This window comes from Hibiscus syriacus, unplaced genomic scaffold (genome assembly GCF_006381635.1).
Source record: "Hibiscus syriacus cultivar Baekdansim isolate YM2019G1 unplaced genomic scaffold, ASM638163v2 tig00110634_pilon, whole genome shotgun sequence".
NCBI classification, from domain to species: domain Eukaryota; kingdom Viridiplantae; phylum Streptophyta; class Magnoliopsida; order Malvales; family Malvaceae; genus Hibiscus; species Hibiscus syriacus.
Window position 1 is genome coordinate 102,815 of NW_024062807.1, and position 19,809 is coordinate 122,623.

The following is a 19,809-nucleotide window of genomic DNA, read 5'->3' on the forward strand; positions in this document are numbered from 1 at the left end:
CTTGTTTATTTTACAAGATGACCATTTCGTCTATCTATATAATTTTCCAATTAAATGTTTAACGTTTATTTCTTACAATCTAACATACAATCAACTTTAACCATACCATACTTTAAAAACACAAACATTCTAACATACAATCAATTTTAGTCCTAAACTTCTCTAAAACCTCTAAACCATACAAATATAACACCCTAAACCACTAGAAAAATCCCTAAAACCAATTATAAAACCCTAAAAGCACTTTAACATAAAGCCCTAAATCGAGCATGGGAGGCACATTCTGTACGACGTGTCATTCAAGGGAGGCACATTCCCTAGGACACACCATTCATAAAACCCATGGAAGGCGCATTTCATGCGACGTGCCTCCCCTGGACTAAGGCGCGTCTCTTGCCGTGTGCATCATTCTCTCTCTTGAAAAAAGGTATTAGATCAGGAAATAGTTAGGAAAGGGTTTTTGATAGGTAGTATTTTTTTAATAGGGTGATTTATTGGTAAAATTGTCCTTCAACTCGGGCTGCTTGCTTATTTACAAGGTTAATTCCACCGACCTCCTAAAATTGTGATTTAAATTGTAAATTATTCAATAAGTATTAAAATATTTTAATTAAATCGTCAAAGACATGGATATTATACTGATCAACCTTTCCACTAACTTAAATATTAAAATTCGTTTTAATTTTACATTAAACATATCTTTTTGGCACAAACCAAGGTGACTCTGTAGTAAATGAATTGTTGTTATTTCTTAAGAACTCGGGTTCGAGCACCATAGATGTTAGGGATGCGAGCATTCAATGTCGAAAGGTTGATAATTATATTTGAACAGATATTACCTTGTACTTACCCTATATTAATCAAAAAAATATATATCTTTTTTGAAACATGACATCAAACATATCAAATTTAAAAAATGTGTACCAACGGGTCGTTCAAGTGGTAAGTTGCTTGTTTTGTTTAAGTCAGGTTTCGACTTCGAATATTTGTGTATTGAAAAAGTCCTCAATGGAAGACTCTTCCACCAAAATTATGTGTGTAACGCGAGTCAGTATATATTAATCAGAGCGGACCCTTGTAACCAATAGCTGAACCGGAAATTTTTTAAGCATACGTAACTAATGCATGGAAAACTCGTATATGTTAAACAAATTGATGAAATTAAAATTTGAAAGAGTTTCCATTTTTAGTACGTATGATTCAAGTTTGTAATACTTCAGATACATATACATTTAAATTAATATTATAATAAACTTAGTTCTCAACGTTTTATGTTTTATTAGTTTGTTTCTTTTCTTACTTTTGTTAATAATGATTAAACTTAATCGTTCATTTTTTAAAAAAAAAGTCAAATGATACATTTTAATAAAAATAATAATTAAGCATATTACTTTATTTCTGTGGAACTTGCCAAAATATCGTCAGTGGCATTTCCTTTACGTAATAGTAGTTGTGTTCTTTCTCTAATTTCAGCCTTTCTTGCTCGAGGATGGCCGCTGTTACCATGGCGAATATCGATATGAAGAGTCTGATACCCATCAGTTGAAGTTGAGTTAGGCCATTTTTGTGGCTTGTAAATCTTCTTGCCATTGGGACGATGATTCGATCGTATACTGGCACCCAGAAGATCAGGCTCAGAGTGTGGAAGATTGAGAGTGATGCCGGTGGGATATGGAAGTTCGAGTGGCTGACTCGAGCATCCATTCTTTCACCTTGCAACATGAATAAGTTGCCCATCTGGCTGTAAACTGTCGAAAAGATGATCCCTGAGGCCCATATCGGAAGCAACCGAATTATGGCTTTCAGCTCCTCGACCTGTGTGACTGTGAAAAGACTCCATGGATTCACCGAGCCCTCTGTTTGCTGCTGCTTTGTCAAAGAACCTGAACATATAACATTCATAGTTACACACTAAGTTATCAAGACTCTGGATGAGTTCGGATTTATGTGTAAATGATCAATTAAAGCCGAAGTGCTGTCCTGAGATTTCGGGTGTTTTCGATCTTGCGGCTTCCTTTGATGTTGGACTCTGCATCTGCTGCCTCATACAAAAGAGAACCATCATCAGGTACTGCAACATTATATTTGTTGATGGATGCCACCAAAACCTGACAGAGACGCATGATCGGGCTGCCTCCTGGTATTTGGTTCCAATATATAAACGAGTGCCGGAGAAGAAAAAACAAACGGTTATAGCCATGGCTATAGCAGGGATGCCGAAACCCCATCCCCAGCTCTTATTGGTTTGACTCCACAACAGCACAGATGCCGCAATAAGAGCACCGATGTTTATGGAAAAATAGAACCAATTGAATAAGAACTAGTGTTTCTTCTCCTTTTCATCTGCATCGTCGAATTGATCGGAACCGTACGATGAAACACAAGGCTTGATCCCTCCTATTCCTAGTGCTATCAGGTAAAGCGCTAGAAAGGTCATGGAACTTTGTGTCTCGGTCGGATCACAGTTATCTTTCGCATAACATCTTGGCTTCATTCCGTGGACCGAAGCAGACAATGATATACGTGTCCTTCCCTGTGCAAAAAATGAAGGTAACCTTTTCTTGTCACAATTGCAGGTACAGATTTCGGGTCGATCCTTTTAGTGGTGACTGAGACTTACAATGATATAGATGATTGAGAAACATGCAATCGTCCAATATCTTCCTAGATAATAATCAGCCAGAAACACTCCAATCAATGGCGTAATGTAACATGTTCCGCCTCAGTTCTGGTTATTTTTTGTGGCGGTTGCGCTTTGCTGGTTTAGTTGATGCTTGAAATAAAGCACCAAATTAGTGCTCATCCCATAGTATGCCAATCTTTCACACCCTTCATTTCCTGTTTTGATAAAATACAAGTTCATCTAATGGCTTCCATTGATTACCTATGATATATGGGCAGGTTTTCCAGGTTCCCGTTTTCTTCTTATCAGGTGGATTTCCCTTGTAATCCACTGTCCCATCTTTTGTGTATATATCATCTTCTTCCATTTGATTTTCAGAAATTTATCTAAACTCAATCATAAGTCTCAGAACTTGAGATTCAAGCCTTTAATATTGCTCATGAAAACATAGTAGTAATAGGGTTGTGTTCACAACCTTGGGCATGAAGCAATTACATACACAAAATGAATAACATGAACACGATACGGACAAGTGTCTACAATTCGATGTAATAACAGAACATCGATGCATGAGAAAAAAGGAACGCTGGGTTTGTTTTCTATACCTTGAGTTCCAAGCAACGGTGGATTTAGTGATGGCTTCTTATAACTCAAGTACTCTTCTGAAATAGACGAGGGTTTGGGCAAATCTTTTTTCGGGTGACGGAAACAATGGAGGAGATGGCTTCGTTTTTAACAAGGGAAAGCGTTGGGTTCATCAAGGGGTTTTCTGTACTCTTTTATAATCAGCTCTTCATATATGCTTCCAAAATCCAAACAAAGCTTAAGCTGAGTTGCTTCTTCCACTTTATTTTATTAAAAATGTTGATCAATCCAATATTAGTTACAAACTTGGTGTTGATTAATCCAATATTAAGACATATTTGGACTGACTTTAGAAACAAATAGCAACGTGAACAAAAAAAGCAGTCCCATGCCATTGCTTTGAATTTCTTGTCCAAAAAATGACAAGTTTAATGATATATACAAACTTTCTTTCAAGCAACCAATTCATCCTTAATTAGTTTCTTAAATCTATTTTTAATCATTGATATGAAAGCTATATTGCCTTTCACACGTACGCCGATGCCATCTTGAAGTCGACCTCATCATTTCGAGTATAATTTATAAATACGATATGAACATGATATGATGTATAAATGTAAACACAATCAGTACATATTTAATATGCATCCATATAGGATAATTTATCTTGGAATATCTTCTCTAGCTAGGCCTGCAGTCTTTTTCCAGAATAACTTGTGCAGTCATACTTTGATAAAGGCTTTGTGACATAAAATTAAACCCCTATTGGGACACAAAATGATGATATTTGCAAGCAAACCTTCCCTTAGGGCATAGGATTTGTCAATGCTGATAGTATCATATTAATATACAGATATAGTTTCACAAAAGCTGTGGACACAGAACTGAAGCTGTATCTGATGGCTACTAGAAGTACGACAGAAGTGTGTAAATCGCCTCATTCTGCCACTGCATTGCTACCATTTCCCTCAGGCTCGACAGGTTTCACTTCCAATTCTGTTGGCTTTGATGCTTCCATGGAAACATTATGGTTATTGGCGTTGTGATTATCCTCCTTCGACTGTGGTGCATCTATGATACCATCATGACCAGTCAGATTTTGTATTTCTTCACCATTTTTAATGTTATTTGAGCTATTAGTTTCTCCTGCTGAAGTTGATAGGTTTGCGCTGGCTTTAGCTTCAGTTAATTTTTCGGTTCCATGTGTGGTATCTTTGACAGATTGAAGACTAGTTTCCCCAGAGACCATTGATAGTTCCACGACAGGCACAGTATTTTCTCTACATAATATTTGGGATTCCCCTTCATCATCAAGACCAAGGTTTAATATCTCTTTGTCCGTCGCATTACCGGCAAATGAGTCATTCACATTGCATATACGATCAACTTCTGCCACTGATTTCTGAGAAAGGTTCCAGAAAATGAGTCATTCACATTGTATATACGATCAACATGTATGGGAAGAAGCAATTACCTCCTTTTCTGTGGTACATTGAGGAATGCTTGTGCTCTCACTTCCATTTGCGGTTGCGTTCTTCACATCATCTTCATGTTGATTTGATTTTTCAGGTCCCTGGATCTCCTCCAGTCCAATTGAGAGTTGGGATTCACCTTGATTTGTTGTTGACTTGGCCTCCTTCATATTGACGCCAATGCTACCTTCCTCGGTGCCCTTCCTTGAACAATTTGTAGGTTCCTTCTACAATTTAACAGGACACAAGCTTAGTAATCCAGCAGTTTACAACGTAGTTAATTGATTTAAAATGTTCAGAAAGGTAAATTTGTAAGTCAAAAACAGGCTGAAAGGTGTCCTTTAGGACTACCGCATAACACATTCATGCTCTATGTTAAGCAGATTCTTTCTTCTTTTCTATGGTACCCGTGTTCAACATTGGTGTCTTACATATATTTATACCAAACATTATATGCCTCCAAAACTCGTTGAATGTATTAAAAGAACCGATGCTCTCACACTGACCTCCAAGGTTCCGAGACTTCTATTACCGGATAATTGAGTCATTGAATTCTCGGCCAACTGCTGTGCATTTCGGGGTATGTTATAGGTGTAGTCTTCTTGTGGCTGCTCAACATCTGACTGAGACATTTCATCTTCCAGGACATTTTCTGGTAATACCGACCTCGGAGATGAAAAGGAGATTTCAGGAATTTGTTCAATCACCAATCTTCGATTTAGAGCCATGGAACTTGAACCATCAAATCTTTGATTTGGTCCGGAAACGTTATTCCCTATCAAGATGTCTCTACTTTGAACTGCATTTGGTGCATCCCCACTGTCATGCTTAGGCTCCAAGGTTCGAGTACCTTTTTCAGTATACTTTGAAGGATGGCTTCCCTCGATCTCCTTTTTCGATTCCAAAGGTGTTTTAGACTCATAAAATGTTTCTAAATTGCCATGACTATGCTCGGTGGATCCTGGACCGATTGTCTCAGCTGGTTTTTTCATCTCTCTTGCAGCTTCAACCAATATTTCGGCTCCATTTTCTCTGTTTTCTGATGGTTTCGAATCCAAAATGCTAGATTCTCTTTGAGTTATCGGCTTCTCCATCAAATGCATGATTTTCTCTGGATTTTCAAGTGATAATTTATCAGGAACATTGGAAGTCTTCAACCCATCAACCTTTTCATCTACATTTTTGGTATCTTCATGAGCTTCAGTGTTCTTATTTATCAGATGGGATGCGACTGAACCTTTTCTATTCAAAACATGCTTGGCTTCCTGCTCAGATGGTGAGGGTGAAGCATTTGGCTTCTTGAGTTTCTTCTTTAGACCCGAAGCGTCTACTTTGACAGAATCCTCTTTGATAATATCATGTAATTCTTTTAGTTTTTCTCCATTTGACTGGTTAAATGAACTTCCCCACACTTGTTCACTGTCGAAATTGATATCCTTATCAGCATCCCCATCATATGAAACTGAATAACCATCAGCCGATGAAACTGATACATCTGTTGCTAATGGAGGTGAACCGAATTCCGAGACCTCGACTTGCAAGTCAGAAGCTAGGGAACAGTTTGAAACAGGACGGTTAAGCCAATATGTACCACACAATAAACTGAAGTCTGACCTTGGCCTTTCATTTGGAGATGGATTGAAATAACAGGGAAGTGAATGTACCGTTCTTCCTTTAGGAGGAACCAGAAGATTAAGGTTGTTTGGCATTTGATTCCTACAAGATTTACTCGTTTCCGATTCAGTGTCCGATGTGTAGCAAGAATCATTGTTGTTTATTGAATCAATCTCCATTTTGACTTCATTTCTACCGATATCCATCCTTACCTCCGGATCACGATGACATCCCATCGTCTCTCCTATTGTAATCCCACCCGTTGTTCTTTCCGATGAGTTCATCCCATTGTTGTGATTCGAGTCGTCTAGTTCAACAAGATCAACATCACTTTCCATGCTAGAGGAATTATGATGGTGGTGACCTCCTCCTCTATCTGATGAAATGAGAAAGCGTTAAATTATTCCATAAGATAACAAGATATGCAGGGGAAATTCTTGTGATTACCTGACTGCAATTTGAATCTTGGATCGGTTGAACCCTCCATAAGACTTCTCTGAGTACAATTATTTGAATCTCGAGTCGAAAAAGTTCCGCCACGGAAGCTTTCGTGCCTGCAGAATTCCTTGTGGTTGGCTGTCATGAATTCTTGCTGAAAACTATCTGCCATAAGATTCGGTTTTTCTTCCTGTGGATCATAAGGTAGGTCAAAAGGATTCTCTTTAGGCAATGAGAACGAAGGTGCGGATCCGGGCATCTGTAATATTTCTTTGCACCGATCATTCGAAGAAACACGAAGATTGCTTTTAGCAGTCAGAATGGGAGGCAGATGACTAGTGAGAATAGCATCCGTGTTCATCACACTTTTATCGACTGTCATATTCACCAGCTTCCTCGCTCTACGTTTCACCATTAAACTTTCTAGCCTTTGGTTTCTCTCGGACTCCGAAGTTCCAAGAACCATAGCATTGTTCTGAAAATCTTTGGTCGATTCAGCCGCCTTTTTCCCGTCATGCTTCTTGTCCATACTTTCTAGCTCTACCTGACCCCCACTATTAGGACCCATTCCTGACTGTCCTTGAAAGCTATTACTAGACAGATAATTCCTATTATCAAGCACACAATCATTTTCCGTCTCGACATTGGAGGAACTCCCTCCATGTTCCATGCTATTCCTCCCTTTCTCATCGAAGACTTCCTTCGGGCTTTCATCCAAGAAATTAGGATTACTAAACAAACTAGAAAGACCATAAGGACTTCTAGGAGAAAATAATTTCATTTCCTCGCGAAACAAATTAGCAATACCATAAGGTGTTCTAGGAGAAAACCTGTCCATTTCCTCCCTTTCCGACTGTTCTTGAAATCTATCACTCGATAGACAATTCGTATTATCAAGCGCACGGTCATTTTCCGACTCGATATTGGAGGAACTCCCTCCATGTTCCATGTCATTCCTCCCTTCCTCGTCAAAGATCGACTTCGGATTTTCATCAAAGAAATTACGATCACTAAACAATCTAGCAAGACCGTAAGGACTTCTTGGAGAAAACATTTTCATTTCCTCACGAAACAAATTAGCAATACCATAAGGAGTTCTAGGTGAGAACTTGTCCATTTCCTCCCATCCTGTCTGTTCTTGAAAGTTATCACTCAATCGTGAATTCATTTCAGCAAGTGCTCGATCATTTGCAGTCTCGATATTGGAGGAACTCCCTCCATGTTCCATGTCATTCCTCCCTTCCTCGTCGAAGATTGACTTTGAATTTTCATCCGAGAAATTACTATCACTAACAAACGAGCAAGACCATAAGGACTTCTGGGAGAAAACATTTTCATTTCCTCACGAAACAAATTAGCAATACCATAAGGAGTTCTAGGAGAAAACCTGTTCGTTTCCTCCCTTCCTATCTGTTGTTGAAAGCTATCACTAAACCGTGACTTCCTACCTCGAAGTGCTCGATCATTTTTTGTCTTAATATTAAAGGAACTCCCTCCATGTTCCATGCTATTCCTTCCTTTCTCGTCGAATACCGACTCTGGATTTTCATCCAAGTTAGGATCACTAAACAAACTAGCAAGTCCATAGGGACTTCTAGGAGAAAATCTGTTCATTTCCTCCCTTCCTGACTGTTGTTGAAAGCTATTACTAAACCGCGACTTCGTACCATGAAGTGCTTGATCATTTTTTTCCTTAATATTGAAGGAACTCCCCCTATGTTCCATGCTATTACTCCCTTTCTCGGCAAATACCGACTCCGAATTTTCGTCCGAGAAATTAGGAACACTAAACAAACTACGATGACCGTAGGGACTTCTAGGAGAAAATCTGTTCATTTCCTCCCTTCCTGACTGTCGTTGGAAGCTATCACTCAATTGCGACTTAGGAAGTGCCCGATCATTTTTTGTCTTAATATTGAAGGAACTCCCTCCTCCATGTTCCATGCTATTCCTCCCTTTGTCGTCGAAGACCGACTCCGGATTTTCGTCCAAGAAATTAGGATCATTAAACAAACTAGCAGGACCATAAGGACTTCTAGGAGAAAACATTTTCATTTCCTCATGAAACAAGCTAGCAATACCATAAGGACTTGCAGGAGAAATGCTGTTCAATTCCTCACTATCTTTTCTATCCCATTCTAGAATCTCCATTCGAGCATTTCGCCTAACACTTTTCAGGTTTCTTAATGAAGGGTTGTTCGATCTATTTACATCAACATTTGATTTCTTCCCACTGTTGTTGCTCTTAATCCATTTGGAATCAGGGTGTTTGGTTTTCAAATAAAATCTAATGGAAACGAAAGTGAAGGCAATAATAGGAGAAGAACACAGCAGATAGTGGAAAACAAGAGGAAAACATGTGTACAGGAAGAAAACAAAGACAAGAGAACCCCACACAACTGGATATTTCCTTACATATCTATAACAACAACTTCCAGAAACTGTAATATTTTTCCAAAGAGGGTGTTGAATGCCCTTTTCATCGATACTCATTTTCTTTAATCTACAGAAACCAAGGCATGAAACAAACCAAACGAGTGAAGAACAATTCAACTCCAAACCTGCATTTCAGACATGAAGGAGAATCAGTTCCCTTTTGTTTAGTTGAAACAGAAAAGAAAATTGTACAAGAGAGGTCAATGGATTTGGGGTTTTCATCCTTATGTTTTTGGTGGACAGCTCTTGTCCTGTCCTTGGATTTAGGAGTTCCTCTGCCATTCTTTTGCTTGATTCATGGAACAATGTACGACAAATACAAAATTAGTATGCAACTGGCGGTTAATATTGAAGTCTATTTTAGTCATATGTCCTTAGACTGCTTGTATCGTTTCATGAATAGTCCTCATACTTTAAATTAGCAGGGTTCGAACGAAATTAACAACAAATTTTCGTCCCAAAATCTCTACATCCATCATAAGTTCTTACTGTAATTTATTTTTAAATTAAAACGAATCAAATGAATATATCATATCATATTATAAATATATCATTTTCCTCGTAATCTTGATTTAAAAGCATATACTATGTAGGAATGAAAATGCACAGTGTTGTATAATACAGGGACTTACAAGGGAATTTGTCACTTATATGCCATACTTCCGATGCCAAAAGAATTCGATAAGAAACATACTGTGTTATCGGCTTGTCTTCTTTCTCATCGCACCTAAAATCCAAACAACTCAAAAATGGCGACTTCAGTTGCAACACTTTCCTTCTTCTCATCCTCCCTTTTCCTCTCTTCTCCCTCCGCAAAGCTCCCAACTTTCCTTTCCCTCTCTTCCAAATCATCTTCTTCAAAACCCATCCTCTCAATTTCTTCCCACCACTCTCCCCAATTTTATCCTTTACTGGTGAGAAAGTCGGCGAAACCTATATCGACCTCAAGTCCGCTCCACCCGAGACCGCTCGAGCCGTCGTCCACCGAGCAATTATCGCCGACCTTCAAAACAAGCTCAGCGGTACCGCCTGCACACTCACTCCCAGCGAAGTTAGTGGTGGTGGGAAAAAGCCTTATCCCTAGAAGAAAACCGGAAGGGCACGTCGTGGGTCTATGCGCACTCCGCTCCGTCCCGGCGGTGGTGTTATCTTCGGACCGAAACCCAGAGACTGGTCGATTAAAATCAACAAAAAGGAGAAAAGATTGGCGATTTCGACGGCATTATCCAGTGCAGCTGAGAACACGATAGTAGTGGAAGATTTGGGGGATAAATTCGAGAAGCCAAAGACGAAAGATTTTATCGAGGCGTTGAAGAGGTGGGGATTGGACCCAAAGCAGAAATCCATGTTTTTGTTGATGGATGTGCCGGAAAATGTGGATAAATCGAGTCGGAATATCGGGACTTTGAGAATGTTGACTCCCAGGACACTTAATCTGTTCGACATTCTGAATTGCAATAATCTGGTGCTAACTCCGGATACGGTGGAGTATCTGAATGGAAGATACGGGGAGGAGTATGAAGGTGAAACCGAGGATGAAGAAGAAGAAGAAGAAGAAGAAGGTGCTGAAGGTACATCTCTTTTTAATTAGTATTATTAGAGAATTGTTGTTAATAATGGTACCATCATTTTCATCTTTCGTTGCATTACATTTTGAAGTGTTATGTGAACTAGGAGATGATGATTGTATTTCCGAGATAGAAGAAGATGCATTTAGACATGTTTAGTTCATTAGGGTGTTCAGGGCTCGTAACTGGAAATTCAATGCAGATGCTGCTGCGAAATGAAGATTCATTTAGACATGTTCAGTTCATTAGAATGTTCTTCGGAAATTATCTTTGTTGGTAGTTTAAGTGTACATTCAGTTAAGATGCATGGAGAGTATTGAGATGCTTATTCATCTTCAGCGAGAACTGAGTTCTCCTGAATGAATAATTGCAAATTTGTCTATGGTGTAACAAGTCCTATGTATGACTTTAGAACGTTGTTTTTTGATCATTTTGTATTTGTTAGCCTGCATAGATGAGAGGATGCCCCTAATATTTTCATTTTCATAATTGAATCTATGGGGTTCCGTATATTATCTTCGTTTCCTCCTGAGTCTGAGGAACGCTAAAAGGAGAAAAGAATTTGATTGCGGTTTTCAGTTACCATCTTTGTTGATTTCTATACACCTTGTGTTAATTTCTTGAAGATTTTTTCTGAGGCAGATGAGAATGCTGATGGAGCGCAATGAGCTGCTCTTTCCGTCAGTTAACCTACGAGCCGTTTCATAAATGCTGAAGCAACACAAGGCTTGGCCTAAATCAAAGATTGTTTTAGGCTAGTTTTGGTGATTTATTTAGTGCATTATTTTTGTATCTTTGCCGTTTAGTTCATTAATGCTTTAATAACACTCTTGCAATCCAAGCATTGCCCTGTTTCATTCTCCCTCTCCCTTTTTGTTGTTATTTTTCCCCCTTTTGTTGCTCGTTACTTAGATAATATTAAAATGCTTGCCAGCAATGAACAGTTATGTTCAAGTTTTTATAACATTAAGACATCCTAAACCTGAAGTTTCATGTTTGATGTGAACATAGTGATTAAACGAGTTCAATTTAGGGATATTTGGTGCAATTGACCTTTGAAATTTGGATTTTATAACCTTATGTGTTTCTAAAACAGTATCCCAAATAGCAAGATATCAGCTAATTTGGTGTTTAAAACATGGAAGGTAATTGAAAACTACAAATCTTTGTTCATCCTATGTTTACAGGTGCCTGCATATCTTGTCTTAAGAAAGCAAAACTGTCCTATGTGTACATTGCATAGCACTAATGACAGATTAGTGTTGAAGAATCGTTAAAGGTTCCAAAAAGAAGGGGAAAATATAGAAATTCAAAGCCAATGAAGCCCCAGAAATGGTTGGATCAATGATTTATGCTGCTTTTTTTTCCGTTTCTTTTTAAGAAGTCCACTGAAACTGCCGTTGTTCTTCCGAAGGACAGAAACAGAGTTCTTGTGGCCGCCGTTCGTGTCTTAGGCTTTATTGTGGAGAGGTTTGATTTCATAAACTGATTCATTTCGTCCCCATGGACCTGCAACTCAAGTTTCCCAGAACCTCATATTTTAAACAGTGGCGTCAGTTGGCCGGATGGAACCATTTTATTAACGCCATTCGAAAACGATTTGCTTTTACAGAAATGGAGTCGGTGGTAACTAAATTTTAGGAAGATTTCAATGAACAACAACAGCTCATGACTGACATGAAATATAAGCTAAAAGCCGTGAGTAATAAGGGAACGATGATGGGATCGGTGGAACGAGAAAAACGGAGATTAAGCAAGACTACACACGCAAATATATCCATCAGGTGTTTGACGAATTGCCAATAGACCAAAATAGCGAAGGACTTGTTTTCAAAATGAAGAAACGACGAGGGTAGCTTCTTTCAACGCCGTTGAGATTATGAAAAATCATGTTGAAGATGACACATACCATATTTGGCGATGAAAGGTTTGTACAACTGGAGGAAGTGGTAGATGTTGAAAGTAATTGTGATGGAGCGATGAACTTGGATGCTAAATTACAATCTCAATTTGTAGGGAACCCTACTGCAGCAACTTCCAACTTGTTTAAAATGCCATTATCGTAACCTCTATCAAAAACCTTATGGGAGCTTGCAGCACCAAATTTCTTTGGAAATAAAAAAACTTCATTCCAGTATCAAAGACAAGAAGGTGCAGGTATGATAATGATGCCTAAATATGGCTATCAATTAATTATAAGTATTTTGGTCGATGGGTGTAACTTTAATTTGGTCAGGTTATGTATGTTGATGGGTGTAAGTCCGATTCTTTCAAGGTTGGGAGTGAGAGCAACGCTAAGGCTTCTTTTCTTAAAAGTATCGATGCTTGTAGAAAATTTAAACGAGTTTGTTCGACAATATCTACTTATGTGGATAAACTTGTAGAAGAGGATGATCCGTATGGGTTTAGACTATCACTAATAGGAGAATGTATGACACAAATCACCAGGAGTTTGGGTGGTAATTATTCCACATTAAGCCTTGAAAATGTCGATCTAAGAGTATTAAATTGGAAAATCCAAGGTTGCAAGCCTTTAGTTCGTGCTTATACTTATGTTGGTAGAGAGGAATATTGGTTATGTTTAATTTTCACAGATATTGGCATTGTTGTTGTTGAAATCATGAGAATCAACATTGAAGCTGCCACGTTTAAAGCAACAATTCTTAGTTGTTTCACTCAAGCAACTCTGGATGCAAGAAAAGGGATGAAAACATCACTTTTATTTTTCTTCCATTTTACTCTTGTTTTCTGGGTTTTTGGAGGAGGGTGTATTGGCAGGGATGGACCTAGGCGGGGAGGTTGGCCCCCTAAAAATATAAAATTATCATATATTTTAGATTTTTTATATGTATTTTATGTTGAAAATTTGTTTTCGCTTCCTAAAATTTTATAAGTTTAAGTTCTCAATCTTAAAATTTTATAAGTTCAAATTCGCACCCAAACTTAAATCCTGCATCCGTCCTGTGTATTGGTAGAGATCATCATGGATCATGCAACAGATAATCAAAGTACTGATTTGAGGATTAGAATTCATTTTGTGTTGAACAAACAACTCAAATATCTCGAGTCTTGTGAAGATTTTTCCCTCTTGCACAGTCACGTCGTTTTTGGTTGCAAGTTCGTTTGCATGTACGTGAACAAGACTGGTCTAGCCAAACTCATTGAACTTATTGGGGAGACCAATATTCAGGATGAGGAGCAAAAGAATTTGGATGTGCTTTCGAATGAAGCCTTTATCAAGGCTTTAGTGAGCAGTGGCGGAACCCACAAGGCCACAACCTTGATTCGAAGAAGATGAAGTGGTAATCTTCGTGAAGCACTCAAAGCATGAAAGGTACTGTGTAGCTTTCGATGTACTCGGCAACTCCAACATTGATATGGTGTTTCCATCGAAACATTTTTTGGGATTTACGCGACAAAAGATGACCATGAACCAACTCTGTACGATGTGCTGCAGCCTAAGAAGCAAATGGTAGTTGCTGGCTATTGCATGTATGGAAGTTCTTGAACAGTTGTGATTGCCAACAAGTTGGATTTGTCCACGTCAACACAAACCTGTTTCATTTTTCACATTGTTTAGTTGAAACTATATCGAGAACGTGTCCAACAACAAACTACTCTGCGGTCTTTACCTTGAGGAGAAGGTTGTTTTTCGAGAGGATGGTATTGTTATAAACAAATCAAATGAACAAGCAGAAGCTGTCAAAGGGATCACTTGAAGATATTATTGAAGCATTTAGTGAGACTTTATTTTAATTACATTGCAGAAATATTAGTCTAAATAAGTGACTTAAGGAGGGGGAAGCTATTTTGTTAAACATTTGGCTGCAGCTACTTTCTCCTTTAGGTTCAGTGTTCCTTTCATTACAGATTTGCTATGTTTTTATATGATGTCTCAAACATCTTGAGCAGTGTCTGAAGAGCTAAGTGGGTAATAAGTATCCTCTCCTCCGCTACTCCACAGAAAATCAGCATAGTTTGCCAAATAATAATCGTTATCAGGCTCTGCTTCAATGGCTTTCAAGAATGTTTGCTCGAGCTATGAGGGTAACCAGCAACCGGCCGTGCTCTTCCGCCATTGTTTCCCGCTTTCCAGCCCGATGATGCTCCCGGATTATAAAAACCATCCAATAGAACGCCTTTTCCATAGAACAATAAGCCCGAAATTTCAAAGATTTTGATCGAACAACAGTTCTCGCCTTTGCACAGAATTTTTTGTTTTTTTGAATGAAGTTGAAGCCATAACCATTACATTAGTGTCCCTTTAAACGTGCATAGGGAGGACCAGAGATATCCCTAAGAAGTAGCCTAGTCAGAGCTAATGGGGGATCAAAAAGAAAATAGCAAGGGATCCATCCGTGTGAGTATCAAGTTTCGCCATAAGATCAACAATCATATTGGCCTCGCGGCGGACAAGGATAAAGTCCACAAACCACGCTTTGGCTATGAGAGTTGAGATGGCTCTAACCAATTAATGCATGAGGTTTAGTGAGAGAAGGATTAGTAAGAAGACGATAGACCTGAACATTCAGACTTTTGTAGGCAAAATTAAAACCAAGATTTTAAAATTTGACAAGTACATAGATTCAAAATACTAAATTAAAATAAGCAGATTAAATCTACAATTTACCTACCCATAGTATAAGGGGTAATAAAAAGAGTTGTCCCAAAATAGAATGAACTCTAAACTAAAGGTTTTTCTTATTGACTGATGTTTTATGATTTAGTACATCCCCACAAAGTAAATGGTATCATCAACATATAATTAAATTATTAATGGGATAAATGCAGTAAATGAAGAGAGAACAACAAATAACAAAAACCTTATTAAGGCAGAAGCAAAGCTTGCAATTACAAACATTTTCAAATGAGAAGATGGTTCTTGTTTTCCTCTCATATGCATATATATATATATATATTAGCTTGAAAAATGGTCTCAACTCTTCATGTCTGCAACACCCTTTATCTTCTTAGTGCTCAGATCTCCCAAATGTAAATATATTTTCCCAAAGGCCGAAGGAAACGTTGGCATCATCAAGATGGTGACGTAAAAAGGCGGTGCCGACGAGGCTAGGCTAGGCTGAGTTGAGTTCCGAGTTGACAATAGTTTGATCTATAAACAAGCAGAATTTGGAATTAGTTAGTGTTCATTAAAGAGAATAAAAACTACATGGGAATTTTGGTGTTTACTTACCCAATGGAGCTGGAACTTTATGAACAAAAAAACATACAGAAATTGCAATGTAACAAAGGCAAAGAACTACTCCTTTCATGTAATGTGAAGTTCCATCCTGGCAAAATAATAATAATAAAAAGAAGAATTATAAATATTATAATTTTAATAAGTTATTAAAAACGAGAAGAAAAATAAACCTGTAGGGTAAAGGCAACAACAAGTATTGTTAGAGCAAGACATCCAGTTTCAAGAAGACTGAAGTCAAGATCCATTGGGATTCTCATAATCCACCCCACTACAACACACAAGGGAACCTGCAATACATATAATCATTGATTTGTTAGAATTGGTTGAAGATGACAATATGTTAAAGATGTTTTTGAGCTTGTTTAAATCTTACAGCGAACATAGAAATTTGAGTTGCAGAACCCAGAGCAACACCGAGTGATATGTCCTGAAACAGGTCCCAAAACACATAATAAAGTCGTGTACAGATAATTCAACGTAAAATTATATATTATACTTAGATACTAAGATTTTACGTTAAAAAACTCCATAAAAATTATATAAGTTTAGGTTTACCAATTTATTCTTGAAAGCAAAAATGATAGCTCCAGCATGTTCAGCAGCATTCCCCACAATAGGTATCAGAATTATGCTGATAAAGCTAATGGAAATTCCCCAAGTTTCCGATGCAGCCTGATATGCATCAACACACATATCCATCACTATACATATACCATATCTATATGTATAGTAAATATATTATAAATATCATGTATACCTCAACTGTGCCCACTACATACTCAGATAGCAAAGCTATAACGAGTGTCATACCAACCAACCAGCTGAATCCACTCCAAAATCCAATCACTGCCTTTTCTTCATCTTCATCCTCACCATCCTCTTGAGCATCGAAAACCTGTCTATGAGTTTTAAGCTGGAAGATGATATATCCGATATAAGCCGCGAGCATAACCACGCTACTCGCTCTCGACAACTCCAGCGTAGATTTCGCAATTGAAATCCCACTAGACTGTGCTGCGTATCTGAACATCAATGGCAACATATGGCACAGCAGTCCCAACAACAGCAGACCAGAGTTCACATCAGCTTGTTTCTGCATATGCAATCCCAAAGCATTAACAATTCAATATTCTCAGATTAACTTATATATATATTGAAAATGTCTTATTACTCGATCATATCTTTGCTCTTTCTTGAGGTTAGCTAAGCCACCGCAAAGGAGAGAGGTGCCGAGAACGAGGAGGAGATTGGAGAGAACGGAACCCATGAGAGAGTACTTGAGGACATGGATTTTGTTCTGGTAAAGTGCAAATAATGCTATGATCAGCTCTGTTGCATTTCCACATGTTGCATTAAGCAGCCCTCCAACTGCAAATATTTCCAAATCCATTTCATTGTGATGTTTTAGATTCTCTCAAGTTCTTAAGATAATTGAGTTATCAGTAAGTATCGTATTGGAAATAATACCTGCTGGACCTGTATAGTATGCGATTTGTCTGAATTTATGCCAAGAAACCTTGTCAGAAATCTTGCATGTAAAACTATACGATTACGTACATGGAAGGAAAATGGTTAATTTGTAAATGGATCTCCAATTATATAACTTTTAACAATTTGGTACCCGGTAGGAGGTAGATATCTACTTAATTACTCATCATAGAAACACCTTTTTATTGAAAATTTTATGTCAAATACAAATTTAACATATTAAACTCGATTAAAAAAATAAATGTTGAAATTTTTTTATAGGTCAAATGCCATAATTTGTTATCCGAATACAAGTATAGACAATGTTGGAACTCAATATTATTAGCTGGGGTCATTTAAAAACTCTAAATTTATGAGGCAACATTGAATTATATTTTTTTTGAAGGGGTAAAAAATAATTTTATTCTTATTTCAACTTCAAATTTCTCGATTTTTTCTTCATGTACCAAATAGGCAAAAAATGCACAGTTCAAGTATCAATTTATATATTAATTAATTAATCTTAAAGAAAAGATGAAATTGAACGGAAGGCACTGTGCTATATCAGATAGTCTGATGGAATTAAAGGTAAAAAAAAGTTAACCTTTGAACTGAAAATACATATATTCGAAAAATAGAGGGATTATAAATGATTAATTTATGAGAGAGGAACCAAATCTGCCAAATAACATTAGTACAAGGATTCCTATACAATTTGACCGAATGAAAGACTGGTAGAGCTTACTCAGTGAGAAAGCTGACACGCTCTGCAAGGGGGGTAAGTCCAAGCAAGCTCAAAGCAAATATCCATGGCTATTAAATATTAAAAAAACCCAGAAAAGGAAGAGTAAATAATCCATATCAAATTAAAACATGGTAATTAATGAACTTTGATACAAACTTACCCTTCCAAACTCGTAACAATCAGCAGCAATGGCTAAAGGGATGGCAGGGAAAAAAACAGCAAGCTTTGTTCCTAAAATCACTTGTTGCAAGTTGGCTAAGAACTGTCGAAGCATCTGAAAACGAACCGTCGAAACCAACATGGGGTCGGATTTCTTACGCATGAAAGAACTCGACCTGTTTTGTGCTGTCCTGATAACTCCTCCATTATTATTACATGTTTCTTTGCCCATCAAACTTTTGTTAGACTCCCCATTCTCCATGTAGGAAAGATCTCCTGCAGACTCCATTAATGAATATAACAAAGAAGAAGAAGGGTCAAATGCAAATGCAGGCGTTGATTTGTTTAAAGAGAAACAATTATCAAGAATAAAGGAAAGTGCGGAGCGTTTATGGATTGTATATGCATGGTGATTATAAAGGGGACACTGAAGCACTAAAAATATTTATTTTCTACCATTGTTGAAAGAGTCGAGAGATGCCCACTGGCTTTCATGTTTTGGCTTTGCAGTTTCCTAGAATTTTCCCGCTCTTTTGTTTCCATTCATGCATGAGCTTGTTTGAACCTTTTCACGTACTGTTTGTTTACCTGTTAGGATTAACAAGCTTTTATTTCTACCCATTTTCTTAGTACGAGTAAACTTAAAAATTAGGATAAATTACATCAAATATCATTTTATTTTAGGGTATGTTTAGTTAATGGGATGTAAGATTGCATTTGTAAATAATATTACTTAATACGATAATGTTGTATTACTTTGTTTGGTTTATTTAGCATGAATGTAAGATTACAGTATTTGATTGAAGAAATATAAGATTATTTGGATACATATCTTATCAAATTATACTTGTGATATATGTTTATTTTAACAAGTTAAACTTTAATATTAATTTATAAATATTTGAATAAAGAATTTATAAAAATATTTTAATTGTTACACTATCTAAATTTAAAGAAAAATATATTTAACATATAATTAATATATCAAACTTATAGTTTTTAAATAATTTTCATAAGTATCATATTTATTTATATAAAATATAATATAATATAAAATAATATTATGTTCAAGTACACAAATGTATTACTTTTCAATGTGTAAGATCTACTTTTTAATAACTCAAAATTAAATATTATTTTAAATAATTATATTTGTTTACTATAATAACATTTTCATCACATAAAATTATAAAATGATTAATATACAAATATTAACATATGAGATAATTTTAACTACTTAAATTTATTATTATTTTATTAAATTAAACTCTTTGTATATTATTATTACTATTAAGTTTATAATTTTGAGTAAAACATGAAGAATAAGAATCAAGAAGGATCCATATGAAAAAAATCATTATTTTAAAATATTTGTATATAAAGTGGTGGGAATTGTTCATTATCTAAGGAGGTAATAACATTCCCACCATTTTAACAAAAAAAAAATGTTATTATTGGTAATAAATTATTACTTGATAATTATTTTTTACGCGAACCAA

General features: G+C 36.8%; 1 protein-coding gene and 2 pseudogenes across 1 annotated transcript; 1 reads left to right on the plus strand and 2 right to left on the minus strand.

Annotated features, from left to right (window-relative positions):
• Window positions 1–1,392: 1,392 nt before the first annotated feature.
• Window positions 1,393–2,990, minus strand: LOC120136593 (annotated as a pseudogene).
• Window positions 2,991–9,883: 6,893 nt separating this feature from the next.
• On the plus strand, window positions 9,884–11,500 carry LOC120136625 (annotated as a pseudogene).
• A 4,127-nt stretch (window positions 11,501–15,627) lies between these two features.
• LOC120136583 (vacuolar cation/proton exchanger 3-like) lies at window positions 15,628–18,660 on the minus strand. The gene is made up of 10 exons (XM_039152563.1): window positions 18,312–18,660; window positions 18,152–18,219; window positions 17,407–17,435; window positions 17,111–17,307; window positions 16,697–17,032; window positions 16,495–16,611; window positions 16,313–16,366; window positions 16,110–16,226; window positions 15,931–16,027; window positions 15,628–15,849 (listed from the first exon to the last, which is right to left on the minus strand). Exons 1-10 carry the CDS (start codon window positions 18,597–18,599, stop codon window positions 15,812–15,814), a joined length of 1,341 nt encoding a protein of 446 aa, XP_039008494.1. The 5' UTR covers window positions 18,600–18,660; the 3' UTR covers window positions 15,628–15,811.
• Between the last annotated feature and the right edge of the window lie 1,149 nt (window positions 18,661–19,809).